General features: G+C 32.5%; 3 protein-coding genes across 7 annotated transcripts; 2 read left to right on the top strand and 1 right to left on the bottom strand.

Moving 5' to 3' along the window:
* The first annotated feature begins 307 nt into the window (after positions 1–307).
* LOC126758298 (testis-expressed protein 10) lies at positions 308–2,552 on the top strand. The gene is made up of 2 exons (XM_050472523.1): positions 308–1,580; positions 1,638–2,552. The coding sequence occupies exons 1-2, from the start codon at positions 407–409 to the stop codon at positions 2,411–2,413; spliced, it is 1,950 nt and encodes a 649-aa protein (XP_050328480.1). The 5' UTR covers positions 308–406; the 3' UTR covers positions 2,414–2,552.
* On the bottom strand, positions 2,462–4,587 carry LOC126758299 (WD repeat-containing protein 46). The gene is made up of 4 exons (XM_050472524.1): positions 4,058–4,587; positions 3,288–4,004; positions 2,755–3,222; positions 2,462–2,699 (listed from the first exon to the last, which is right to left on the bottom strand). Exons 1-4 carry the CDS (start codon positions 4,529–4,531, stop codon positions 2,559–2,561), a joined length of 1,800 nt encoding a protein of 599 aa, XP_050328481.1. The 5' UTR covers positions 4,532–4,587; the 3' UTR covers positions 2,462–2,558.
* A 545-nt stretch (positions 4,588–5,132) lies between these two features.
* LOC126758308 (casein kinase II subunit beta) lies at positions 5,133–11,887 on the top strand. Of its 5 annotated transcripts, none has more exons than XM_050472542.1 (7): positions 5,133–5,185; positions 5,948–6,026; positions 6,414–6,516; positions 6,590–6,781; positions 6,842–7,031; positions 8,035–8,116; positions 11,197–11,887. In XM_050472542.1, the coding sequence occupies exons 2-7, from the start codon at positions 5,955–5,957 to the stop codon at positions 11,275–11,277; spliced, it is 720 nt and encodes a 239-aa protein (XP_050328499.1). In that variant the 5' UTR covers positions 5,133–5,185; positions 5,948–5,954; the 3' UTR covers positions 11,278–11,887. The 5 variants fall into 5 exon arrangements, with proteins under 5 accessions (XP_050328499.1, XP_050328497.1, XP_050328496.1 ...); XM_050472540.1 differs by lacking the exons at positions 5,133–5,185; positions 11,197–11,887 and adding exons at positions 5,284–5,570; positions 9,658–9,863; XM_050472539.1 differs by lacking the exon at positions 5,133–5,185 and adding an exon at positions 5,285–5,570.
* The last annotated feature ends 248 nt before the right edge of the window (positions 11,888–12,135 follow it).

Consider the following 12,135-nt stretch of genomic DNA (forward strand, 5'->3'; position numbering starts at 1 on the left):
GTTATCTACGTCCTTGATCCCTTTTTTACACAAAGATTCTATCAGTTTTACGGTGTGTCCGGGCTAATTCTTTGAATGTTTTGGAAGTTTTGGTAGCCGTGATTTTCTGGTAAATTACCCATCTCGCTTTAATGCAAAGGAACCCTTTATTCAATGTCGTGCGTTATTTTTCGCATCCAAGAATATATTATCGATCGGAGTAAAATGATATATCATAAATCCTCGCTCTATAGATTGATGGTATTTATCATTTGAGATTTGTTGAACGATGTAAATACTCTATAGACATTATATAAAAAAATATGTGGCAACACTATGAAATTCAAGATTGGAATAAAAAACGTGGAGAATTGTTTTGATTTGGGATAAGTTTAAAATATAGCAATTTATTTAAATAAAAAGCGACATGGTGAGCCATAAAAAGAAATTACGGTCTGAGAAGGCGAAAGTAAAACTAAAGGCTACTAAATTGCCTAAAGGTCTAAATGTCACTAAAACAGAATTCAAGGTCCGAAAAATTACGATAAGGGAACAGTTGAAGCAGTCACAATTCGCGGACGGAGAACGTCAACTGAACTTAAAAGAAACTATTTCACGCTTGAAGCACCACAGTTCCAATATGCGCGCTGATGCGCTTCGAAATCTACGCGAAGCCATCACTGCCGGGCGTGTCAATCTAACTGGTTATATGCACAGCCTATTGCAAAGTGTTTCCGCAATATCGTTAGATATAGATAGGGAGACACGAAGAGATTCATTTAAAGCGTTGAAATGTCTTTTAACAGCATTAAAAACGGATGAAGTTGTGCCTTTCTTCCATATAATTTCATCTTATTTACGATGTGCTATGACACATATTCAACCAGCGATACAAGAGGATTCACTGCTCATGCTAGATGTTCTTATGGAACATGTGCCACAGTTAGTAGTAACACATAGTGTGAAGATTATACGAAACTTCCTTGAAATGATTTCAAGAGCGCGTAAAGAAGGTGATCACACCAGTCGAACTCTTACTGTTCGCTTAGGTGAAAAGCAAACTACAATAAAGTGGCGAACGAAAGTTTTGGAACGCTTGCGTCAAATGCTCGCTACTTTAGTTGAAAACAAACGTGCAAATAATACTGGAAAAATTGTAAATAGCTTCACAAAAAATGTCACATTTAATCCAAATGCTCCACAGCATTACAATGTAAAGAGAAAATACCTTACTCCAGCGAACCAAATCGATTTGCTCGCTGCGCTGAGACCATCATTAGGCGTTAAAAGTGCTGACGCCATAGAAGGAAGTGAAGAAGAAAGACTGCGAGAATACGTCATCCATCTCCTACCTTTACTGGTGGAATCGTGGATTGAAGTGCGACCGCAGGACCAAAAAATGTCAACAACATTGACAAATGAAGCAGCACAAACATTGAAAGTTGCGTTAGAAATTCTGCAAAATATCTGGATGCTAATTGAGTTAAATGAGGAGAACGAAAACAATCACCAACTAAGCGCTTGGTTCCAAGAGCAATATGCGGAAACTTTTGCTGTCAGTTTTCTAACGGATGGTTTTCCATACCAACAAAATGAAACAGGTAAAATTAAGTACTTTTTTTATTTTCGAGGTTCTCATCATTCAGTATTTATTCCAGATCCAGAGTTAAATAAGAAATCTTATAAGAAACATTTGAGATTGTTAAGTGTTAACGGTGGACAGTTATGCTTGGAACAAAATATATGTTTGGCATACCTAATGTGCCAATTTTACAAATCACATAGTCCAATACAAACCCAAATTGAAAGATTTACCACGCTGTTCAAATACCTGGAAGAAGTAGTTTCCAATCTCTCAACACACCCTTTACAAAATCACCACGCTCTGATAAAAGCTTTGCGTATTAGCTTATTTGAGAACGATATTAAATTTTTGCAAATGCATAAAGATCTAATGCTACCATTACTAAACAGCACCATGGAAGCCTTTCTGCGAAATAATTTTCCTAATAAAACCAATTCAGAAACAGAAGTACTCACACTTATTTGCGACATTGTGCAAACACCACAGCTAAGACAACATTATGGGGAGGATACGTTCATTCGCTTTTTAGAATATTTGCCGCAACTTTTATTGAAACAAAGTGTCCAAGTGTCAACTATTATTGCTATGTCAACTTTAGCCAAACAAAAAAATTCAACATTTTTGCGTGCGTTGGAAAATAAAATTGAGGCTGTTATTGAAAACTTACAGAAAATACAAGTGTCTGGAGCACCAAATGCATTTGAGGGGAAAAAACATATCATGAACTTATTTTACTGGACCGAAAGAAAATTTGCTTCAGAATTCAAAGAACTTTTGCATCAAAATATCGATAAGCATATTACTGACAAAAGAATTGTGAACTATTTCAAATACATATTATCCGAATAAAGCACACAGCAAAGACCCAAATAATGTTAAATGATAAGCGCACTAAAGTTTAAATTATGCATGATTAAAAATCCGGTATAGTAGTATTATTATTTACTATTTGTATGAATAAACAAATTTATATTAAAATTGGAACTGATATTAACTACTTCTTCTTCGTACTTTTTGGTTTAAAACGATCCAGTACCGACGGCACACTTGAGTCAAGAGGTATAAAATCGCTTGCTTTCTTTGTATTTTGTTTGAAGATAGTTTGCTTCGATTTTTTGATTTCCGTAATAAACTCCTACAAAAAGATATATAAATGAGTATTTGTTATAAAATTATTTAATATGATATACCTTTCTTTTGAGGTCCTTAACTATTTGCTTATTACGTGAAGCTTTCGCACTTCCTCCGCGACCCTTCATTTTATGTCGCGACTTGAAGTCAATTTTTGGTGGTTTCAAATGGAATAATGCTCGCTTCGCATCAACCTTCTCTTGCAGCGTGGGCACATCAACAGCAGAAATTTCATTTGGATCCAAAGTAATCAACTCTGGTGGTATTTTCTCTAAAAGTGCGTGCACTTCATGTTCACGACGCTGTGACTTGGTCTGATAAGGATTATCCTCCAAAGCATCGAAATTGGGTTCACCTGAGCCGGGAACAAGTAATGACTGAAAGCCTTTGGCTGTTGCTATGCCAAGAATATCTTCATAGGGGCAGAAGCGCATGCCATGCACAAATGAATCACACATTTGTCGCAGATATGGCGTTTCAGCCTTTTCTCCCAATAACAAGTTCGATTGAATCTCACAATACGAGCCCTTAATGAATAATAAATTTCATTAGTATATAAATGTAGAAAAAAAATATTGCAAAATATTGGTACCTGTGAATATGCTAGAGAACCACGCTGGGACACCACAACCTGATTAGCTGGCAGTCTCAATCCATAACTTACGAGTGGACCTTTTAAAGCGCGTACATCCCAAACCTTAACTTTTCGGTCTTGGCCCGCCGTGACCATATATTGACCTTTTGGATCAACAGTCAATGCACTCATAGGTGTGGAATGGCATAGCATTTTCGCAAGAGGTTCTCGTACTTTCGGCGACCACATGGACACTACACCTTTAGATCCGCCAATGCATAAAACACCATTTCCTGGATTTTGATGCATTAATCGTATATCACCAAGTTTCGTATTGAAATTACTGACTAACTCGCCAATAGATACATCCAACCATGACGCGTAGCCATCTTTATTACCAGTAGCAAGAAGAAAATGGTAAGGTAAGAACTCCATACAGTTAACTCTGTATAAACGTTTTACACAATGCAATTCAGTGCCTTGACTATCATAAATATAGACCCAATCTTTTTGCGCACATGCAAACATGGTATGTACATGCAACCACGAGACATCAGCTACTTCCTCCATTACATTCATTTCGCAAAGAAGCTTCTTTGTAATCCAGTCAAATGCAGCAACATGTCCTCGGCGTCCACCAAGCAGCAGATGTCGACCATTTTTAGTATACCGCAAGGAATACGGACCAAAGTCAAGATTTAATTTGAAATGTTTCGATGCGGACAAAATGTCGACCTAAAACCCATTTGGTTAAGTAAAATGTCAATACTAATTATTTGTGTACTTACATTTTTAGCAATTTCTACTTGCCGATACTGTGCAGTTATCTCTTCCTCGTCTGGCTCAATAAAACCTTGTTGTTCCGTGAGTAAAATTTCTGTTCGCGCAGCTTGTTCCGTAGCATATTGTAGATACACTTCCTTGCGCTCTTGTTTCTCTTTGAAAAATTTAGTTTTTACACCTTTAGGTCTTACCTTTTCTCCTTTATCATATTTTTTCAGGAGTTCTTTTGGAATTTTTGTGTTTGTTTCTGTTTTAATATACTTTTTTGGTGCCCCTTTGCGGTAAAAAGTTTTTTTAAACCCGATCTGCTTGTCTTGCTCAACCTTAATGATTTCACCTGAGAAATTCTGTTGGCTGACACCTTTCAATTTAATAGGCTTAACCTCTTCCTCGGGCACAGGCGAATGAAAATAACGTGAAGGAGCAGATTTAGCACCTCTACGTGGTGGTTTTTTATCTAAACTTTCATCTTCCAACATTTTGTAAAATTTGAACAACTTTATTGTGATTGTGGCACAACGTGCTCAAAACAATATTGTTGCCACACTAATAGAATTATTGGTTTTCAAACAATTGCGAAATTTTAAAAATTTTATTTAAAAAAATTTATATTTTTTTTCTAATTAACGTAAAATTAAAAGAAATAAAAAAGAGAATAAATTATTATAATTCATAGTTGAAACATTATTAAATATGTATAGAAATGAAAAAATTGATATTTTTGAAGCAGAATGCTACATATGTATGTATGTTTATTATCTGTATGCATAACCTCTATTATATTTACATACATACATTAATCGTTCTTAATACATATATGGAAAACTAAGTAAAATAGATTCACAAAAAATATGTATTAAAAATATTTTATTATTAGTCGTAGCAATTACATTTAACATGGAAAGCAATTATCTTTTTTATATTTCACTGCATATTATTCGCCGTTGTTTACGTACAGCATGAGAAAGAGAAATAAATGAAGTAAATTCAATAAAATATATACTATGAAAATGCAACACTAAAGTAATTGCTTTGCAACCCTGTTTTTACCTCTCCCTTTGGTTTTCCTCTCTTGTGAAATTTTCTTTTAATTTTCATTTTCTGTGGAGTGTGGCTGGGCAAAGCAACAATAGGTGAGTGTACCGTTTTAAAAGAATAAAATTAAATTAAATGTGTAAAAGTGCTGTGGAACGAGTTTTAATTAAGATCACTTGTGGCAATATATATTAAAAATTAATAAAAATATAAATGCGGGTTTGAATACGATACACTTAAAGTTTTTTCAGTGGATAAAAGTATCTGTATTTGCGGGGAAAGAAAACAAGGAGGCATTTTTAGTTAGTGAAGTAGTCGGTCGGTTGATTAATTGGCTTTCAGCGTGTACCGTATCTTCTCATATTGTCCGCTATATCAATAATCGGTTTCCTTTTCTATCGTGTGTGAGCAGGAGAACTGGTGTTGTGTTTTAAGTACAACAGTGTTGCCGCTATCGGAGAAAATTAAGATGGAGGAGGATAGGTAAAGTTAACGAATGATATTTGAAAGTGGAGAAGACGATAAAGAAGTAGTCAGAAAGCGATGCATAAAATATTTTATTCATTTTCGTGGCTGCTGGCAAAAATGTCGGAATTGTGAATGAAAAGCGAATACCATTGCTCGTTTAAACTGTGCTTTAATAAAAGAAAACTGAATAAAATTGCAGGAAATTCTGCAGATAAGCGTCTAAGAAAAATAGTTTTATTTTGTGTTATTAATTTAGTTTGTTAATTTTGCCAAAATTCTATCCCTACTGTGAGTAGAATCCGTAAAAATTTAAGTAAAGTGTACAAAGTATCATGTGTCGGAAATAGACTAATATCGTTTCCTTGTGTTCGCACTTTCTTTTGAATTTTCAGAAATAAAATGAGCAGTTCCGAAGAAGTCTCTTGGGTAACATGGTTTTGTGGACTGCGCGGCAATGAGTTCTTTTGTGAGGTAAGTGTATTAACTTAAATTTTATAACTATATTAATACTAGAAATTAAATTGTGATATTTTTTTCAATTCCTCTTTGTTATCTAATCACTATAGTTTTAACAATGTGGGTATGGCAGAAGTTAGCGTGTACGAATTTCTATTGGTGACAAAATTTCCTTAGGTTGTTGCCATATAATTTGATTTAAAATTCCGCCACCCTTAACTTTTAATTTAACATTCCTCTGCTGTTTCATAGTACGTCCATGGAATGATTCAATTTGAATGTTGAGGTCACACATATTGAGTTTTAAGAGGATATATAATTGCTAGACATAATGATTATACCCACTTTTAAAGTGTTCCATGTTGATTTCTTATTATTAACTTTTTATTTTTCTCTTTAAAGGTTGATGAGGATTATATACAAGATAAATTTAATTTAACCGGATTAAATGAACAAGTTCCCAATTATAGAAATGCTCTTGATATGATCCTTGATCTCGAGCCAGGTATGTATACAATTGGAATTTTTTATTTACATTGAGAGATATAAAACTGAAATAATATTTTTCTCTTTTGTAGAAGACGATCTGGAAGAGAATCAACTGCAATCAGATATGACGGAACAGGCAGCAGAAATGCTTTACGGCTTGATACATGCCCGATACATTTTGACAAATCGCGGAATTGCGCAAATGATCGAAAAATACCAAACTGGTGATTTTGGACATTGCCCACGTGTATATTGTGAAAGCCAGCCCATGTTACCTTTAGGTTCGCCACTCATAAAAACTAAAATTCATTAGTCATAAATTAACCTCAAAAAAATTACAGGTCTATCAGATATACCTGGTGAGGCTATGGTAAAAACCTATTGCCCCAAATGTATTGATGTATATACGCCAAAATCGTCGCGTCATCATCACACGGATGGTGCTTACTTTGGCACGGGATTTCCACACATGCTCTTCATGGTTCATCCTGAATATCGTCCTAAGCGGCCGACTAATCAATTTGTTCCAAGGTAAGAAATAAGAATTGAGATAGTTTTAAATTAGAGTAGATATTAATACCGTGTAGCAAATTATAACTTTTATTCGGATATATAAGGGATTTGATTGTATGACAAAATACATATACTATTCGCCATCAAGCTGTAGAAATAGATTATTTAATAATTGTAGGATCGTAGAATGCTGAAAAGTCAAAAACTGTAGAAAGCGATGCGAGCACAGACTGGAGGAAATTTATTAATTTTTTAATTAAAAACAATTCTGAGCTTTATTGCTTAAAAACTGGGCGTGATATAGAATATAAATAATAATACATTTATAAATTTGGAGAGGCAGCTTTGAGTAGTATGAATTTTTTATGCATCCAACCCTATTTAAATATTTTCTCATTCTCGCGAGTTACATTACCAGAACAGCTGATTCAGAGAATGTTTTCTAAATTACTAAAGCAATATACATAATAGTTATTTGTTTACGAAAATTTATTTGTTATTTAAATTATATTTTATAGGTTTGTCAGAATTTTTATGATGATAAAACCCGTAAATATTTCCCTAATCCATAAAATAGATAATATGCCGGTAAATTGTTATTTTTAAAGGGCACAAATTTATTGAGTTGACCAACAAAAATGAAATTTTAAACATAGTCATTACTAGATTTTAAGTATTATAATCCCAGATTTAATGCTTTAGAAGTTATATATCGTCACCTGAAATGCAAAATAACGTAACAACATTTTCGGAAATTTATAGTGGCATGAATGAAACATGAAATAAAATGGAACATGAATGAAACGAAATTTTAATATTGGTTAAAACTGGTTTATATCTGATCGCAGAACCTGAAAATGTTGAACATTTGTAATATTATGTATGTAATTTGAAGTAGTGAAGCGTAATCAATACGACACTCAATTTCGAATTTTTTGATGATACGTTATTTTGCATTTCAGGTGGCGATATATTACTATTCCACGTTTTTAATATATTAATTCATTTTGTTTTTTTACAGACTTTATGGCTTCAAAATTCATAGCTTAGCTTATCAAATTCAACTACAGGCAGCAGCCACCGTTAAAATGCCACTTCGAGCGGTAAATTTAAAATGAAATTTCTTTGCTCACCTCTTAAACTTTAATATCGTTTTTCCTTTTTCTTTTTATTTTTAATTTTTCCATAACTATTGCATTAAACAAAAATTTTTATAAAAAAACGTTTACATTGAAAAAAAAACAGAAAAATTAATAAAAATTAAGAAATACAAACCACAAAAACAACTCAAGCAAACTTAAAAATGTAGAGATCATGATGAAAGTTCGTTTTGTTTAAGAAATAAATTGAAAGGCAGCCAAAAACACACACAAACAACATTAGAAACTGAGATACAATAACTAATCAGCACAAAATGTATTGAATTTTCCACGGAAATCGTCTTCACTATATATGCGATACACAAAACACACACACACACACATTAACTTTCACAGTCAACCTACCTACATTTGCTAATGTATTGAAGTTTTGTATTGTTAACGCATGTCATAAAACACTACTTAGACATATTTTCATTTCATCCAATTCTTCCCAACACAAATGGCATCATAAAAGTGACGAAATTCAATACAATATCGAAGCTTTTTCTAATACGCCGTATTTTTTATTTTTATATATATAAAACTCCTCTGGTAGGAATGAGATAAACATTCACAGATTCACATCAACTTGCATTCTGTTAATGTAGTTTTGAATGATGAATAAATTTTAATATTCAAAAATAATCATTTTGTATACACGCTCTTAATTGAAAGTGAACTTAATTGAAACTAAAAACATAAGTTGATATAATTTCACTAAGTCAAAAGTGAACGATTTTTATTAAGCTATCATATAGAAGTCCGGAAAATTATAGGTTAAATAGTGTAGTCATGATTTTCAGTCTATAATCTGTTTAAAAACATTTGTATTATTATATACTAAAAAAATATATATACAATTAAAATAACTCCGTTTAAATAAACATGGAATGTTTCGCATCGATACATTAGGATAAAATCCAGTCACCTTTTACTTGTACTTACTTAATGATATAAGCTTCTTTTAATGCATGGAATTTTAATATAAAAATAACGTTTTCGCTGTTAGCCAATCGTATAAAGTGGATATAGTTAATATTGATGGATAAATTGTGTATTTTTATTCCTCATGAATATGAGTTTTTCAATTATTAAATTCGTTACTGCCAGTGTTAAAGTGATTTATTATATTTTCGAGCAAATATTTTCATACATAGGTTATAGGTGACAACCAGTTTTAACTTGAACCCAACGAAAATACCATAAAATCGTATTTTCATTTTCAAGGAAACTGATAGAATGAATACCTTCCAAGAACACAGCTGCATACTTGTATTCCCAAATAAAAATTTATGTGTATGCATATTTTTGTTTATGTGACTAAAAGAAGTGTTTAGGTGTGCTATATTCTAGCAGCGATCAGCTATGTGCGTACGTCTCAATGTTGTCTGCCTCCTTATGTAAGTGACATTTTTTCTAATATGGACTTGTGTTCCTTGTCAATTTTGTTATACAAATTAAGTAAATATTTGAGTTAAAAATAATTTTCCTAACTTTCACAGGACTATATTGCCCTCTGTCAGGAAATTCTAAGCCGCCCAGATCCAGAAGCTGAAGGGGAGTAAAGGATTCTCCTCCCAATAGCCCTTCAACAGAATTCAATGCAAAACATATATATGTGCATGTATTCGATGCGTAACATGTCAATATTGCCTTTGTATAAAAATATAATGTACAGTTTTAATTAAATTTTCATTGTTAAGATAAAGAGCTTTTGGCATTTCATTTCGTCGTCGGATTTTGGATGTTAGGAAAAAACAATATTGTTGCGTGTGTGTTGAAAAAATCCAGTACAATTGGTTATAGTATAGGAGATGAGTTTTATTAGGGGATTAATAAGACATAATTATATTGATTATTTGTTTTGAAATAAAATTTGTATTGAAAATTATAGGTATGTATATGGTTACTTAAATATAAGTCTATTATATAGCCTGGTTGTTATGGCAATGGCATAACACATTCTTCAAATAGTTTAGGGAATCTAAGCGAATCTTGCAAATCTTGATCCGAGCCCGTCGCCTATTTTGTGCGAACGGAAGCGAATCAGAAATGAAATTCTCGCAAGAACGCCATTGTCATAAAAATAATTTGAAGAATTAAGTTTACATTTACATAAATATTTAATTTACACATATTACGTTTTGAACTAAGCAGGAATTATATTTTACGAGAATTCAATTAAGCGATTTATATAGAAAATCGCGAAAGTGCATAGGCCAAATCTAGTCAAAATATAATTTAAAAAAAAATTTGTCAAGAGTATAAAAGTGCGTAAACCTTCGCTAAAGTCGAATAATTTCAGCTTTATTATTTTATTTTGATTCTTATTCATAAAAGCTCACGTAAATATGTTTGTAGCAACACCGCAAATCACTTTGCATCATTTTCATTCACATTCACATTATTCTTGAGCGCTTAGCAATCACCTAGTACATCGGTCACAAATGCTCATATAAATACATATGTACATATTAATATTTGCGCTGATTATAAATCATTTGACGCGGACAAACAGTTATATGGAATTCATATATTTAAATACTCTGAAAAATAAATCCACATTAAATGTGAATGTTTGCATATTTGTTAGGAAATGTGTACATTAAATACTCGTATTTGAATGGGATTTCCGCACAATCACCTTCACTTCACATTTATATTGCGCTTCATATTGGCTAAGTGTTGACTGCCATTTCAATTGTAGTATTCACGCTTGTATGCATATGTATGTACATATGTAAATTGTCACGGACAGACAGACATGAGTACGTACTTTCATCTGCACTTATGCATACATGTATAGTAAATATGTAAAATATTCACTTGCAAAACTAGGTGCTGTGCTATTTGTTGTTCTTCCTAATATTCATCAATTTTGTTGTGTCTATAGAATTTTATTAAATTATAAAAACTGATTACATGCAATTTATCTTTATAAATTTTCTTTTTTCTTTTGATTTCTTTTTCCTCTTAAAACAATATTCTCGTGTAAATCTGTCTGTGTCTCTGTACGTGCAATAACAAATGTTTGGCTACAGCGGACTCAACAGAAAGACGAGGAAGAAAGTAACACTAACAACATGGGGGAACAGGCGTATCTAAATCTGAAACAGGAATAAATTTATAAACGCAAATATTGAGATTGGCCACAATCGGGCAAATACCTATGAATGCAAAATATGATATGCAGGCAGGCGGTGGTGGGGTGATGGATAATAAAGCGAGTCGTATCGTACCTTTTTATTCATTTCACACACATTTCCATTTTAAATATTTACAATAAAAGTAACAAACAAGAAACCTAAACACACTAAACAAAATTGAAGCCAACGGAAGCGCTGAATAGACGTGCAACAACATTTCCGGTTTTCGCTTCGTACAACTTAAATGTTTGAAAATTAGTATGTCGATTGAAAAGCAGCACTAGAATTATTTTTTTAGAAAAAAAATATACATACACACATGTACACAATATACACACAAACACGTACATACATACATACATACATTTGGATCAAGCAAATCATATTCGTTTGCCTGATTAATACTAAAACACTTATATTTAGTAAATTTTAATAAAATATTTAGCCTTTTTACTATCCATAAGCAACAATTACAATAAATTGTAATTAAGTATAAATGAAGTTTGTAAATGAAATACCATAAAATAAAATACGAAGTGCTACAATACCAACAACGGTTAAAAGTATGTATGCTCATACAAACATATGTATGCATATTAAGCGACTCGTAATAGACAAGTGACGGTGAAAAAATATTGCTTATTCAGCAAGCAGTCGATGCCCGCCTTCCACTAAATTTGGCGCTGTGCATTTAGGTATCAGACCTACATATACATACATATGTCACTAAATTGCTGATGAAGAATGGAAAAATAGCATATTTAGTGTTGTTATTACTATTATTACTTACGGAACCAAAAGCGTTAGAATCGGCTGTTGTGAGTATGTACATAT

This window comes from Bactrocera neohumeralis, chromosome 5 (genome assembly GCF_024586455.1).
Source record: "Bactrocera neohumeralis isolate Rockhampton chromosome 5, APGP_CSIRO_Bneo_wtdbg2-racon-allhic-juicebox.fasta_v2, whole genome shotgun sequence".
NCBI classification, from domain to species: Eukaryota; Metazoa; Arthropoda; class Insecta; order Diptera; family Tephritidae; genus Bactrocera; species Bactrocera neohumeralis.

What these genes read in the sequence shown, in the direction of transcription:
- LOC126758298 (XM_050472523.1), top strand. Translation starts at nt 407, where the DNA reads ATGGTGAGCCATAAAAAGAAATTACGGTCTGAGAAGGCGAAAGTAAAA. An exon ending in ATACCAACAAAATGAAACAG is followed by an intron (nt 1,581 to 1,637) that starts GTAAAATTAAGT and finishes TATTTATTCCAG; the next exon opens with ATCCAGAGTTAAATAAGAAA.
- LOC126758299 (XM_050472524.1), bottom strand. Translation starts at nt 4,531, where the DNA reads ATGTTGGAAGATGAAAGTTTAGATAAAAAACCACCACGTAGAGGTGCT. An exon ending in AAGTAGAAATTGCTAAAAAT is followed by an intron (nt 4,005 to 4,057) that starts GTAAGTACACAA and finishes AATGGGTTTTAG; the next exon opens with GTCGACATTTTGTCCGCATC. An exon ending in TTAAGGACCTCAAAAGAAAG is followed by an intron (nt 2,700 to 2,754) that starts GTATATCATATT and finishes ATCTTTTTGTAG; the next exon opens with GAGTTTATTACGGAAATCAA.
- LOC126758308 (XM_050472539.1), top strand. An exon ending in GCAATGAGTTCTTTTGTGAG is followed by an intron (nt 6,027 to 6,413) that starts GTAAGTGTATTA and finishes TTCTCTTTAAAG; the next exon opens with GTTGATGAGGATTATATACA. An exon ending in TTAAAATGCCACTTCGAGCG is followed by an intron (nt 8,117 to 11,196) that starts GTAAATTTAAAA and finishes GTTTGGCTACAG; the next exon opens with CGGACTCAACAGAAAGACGA.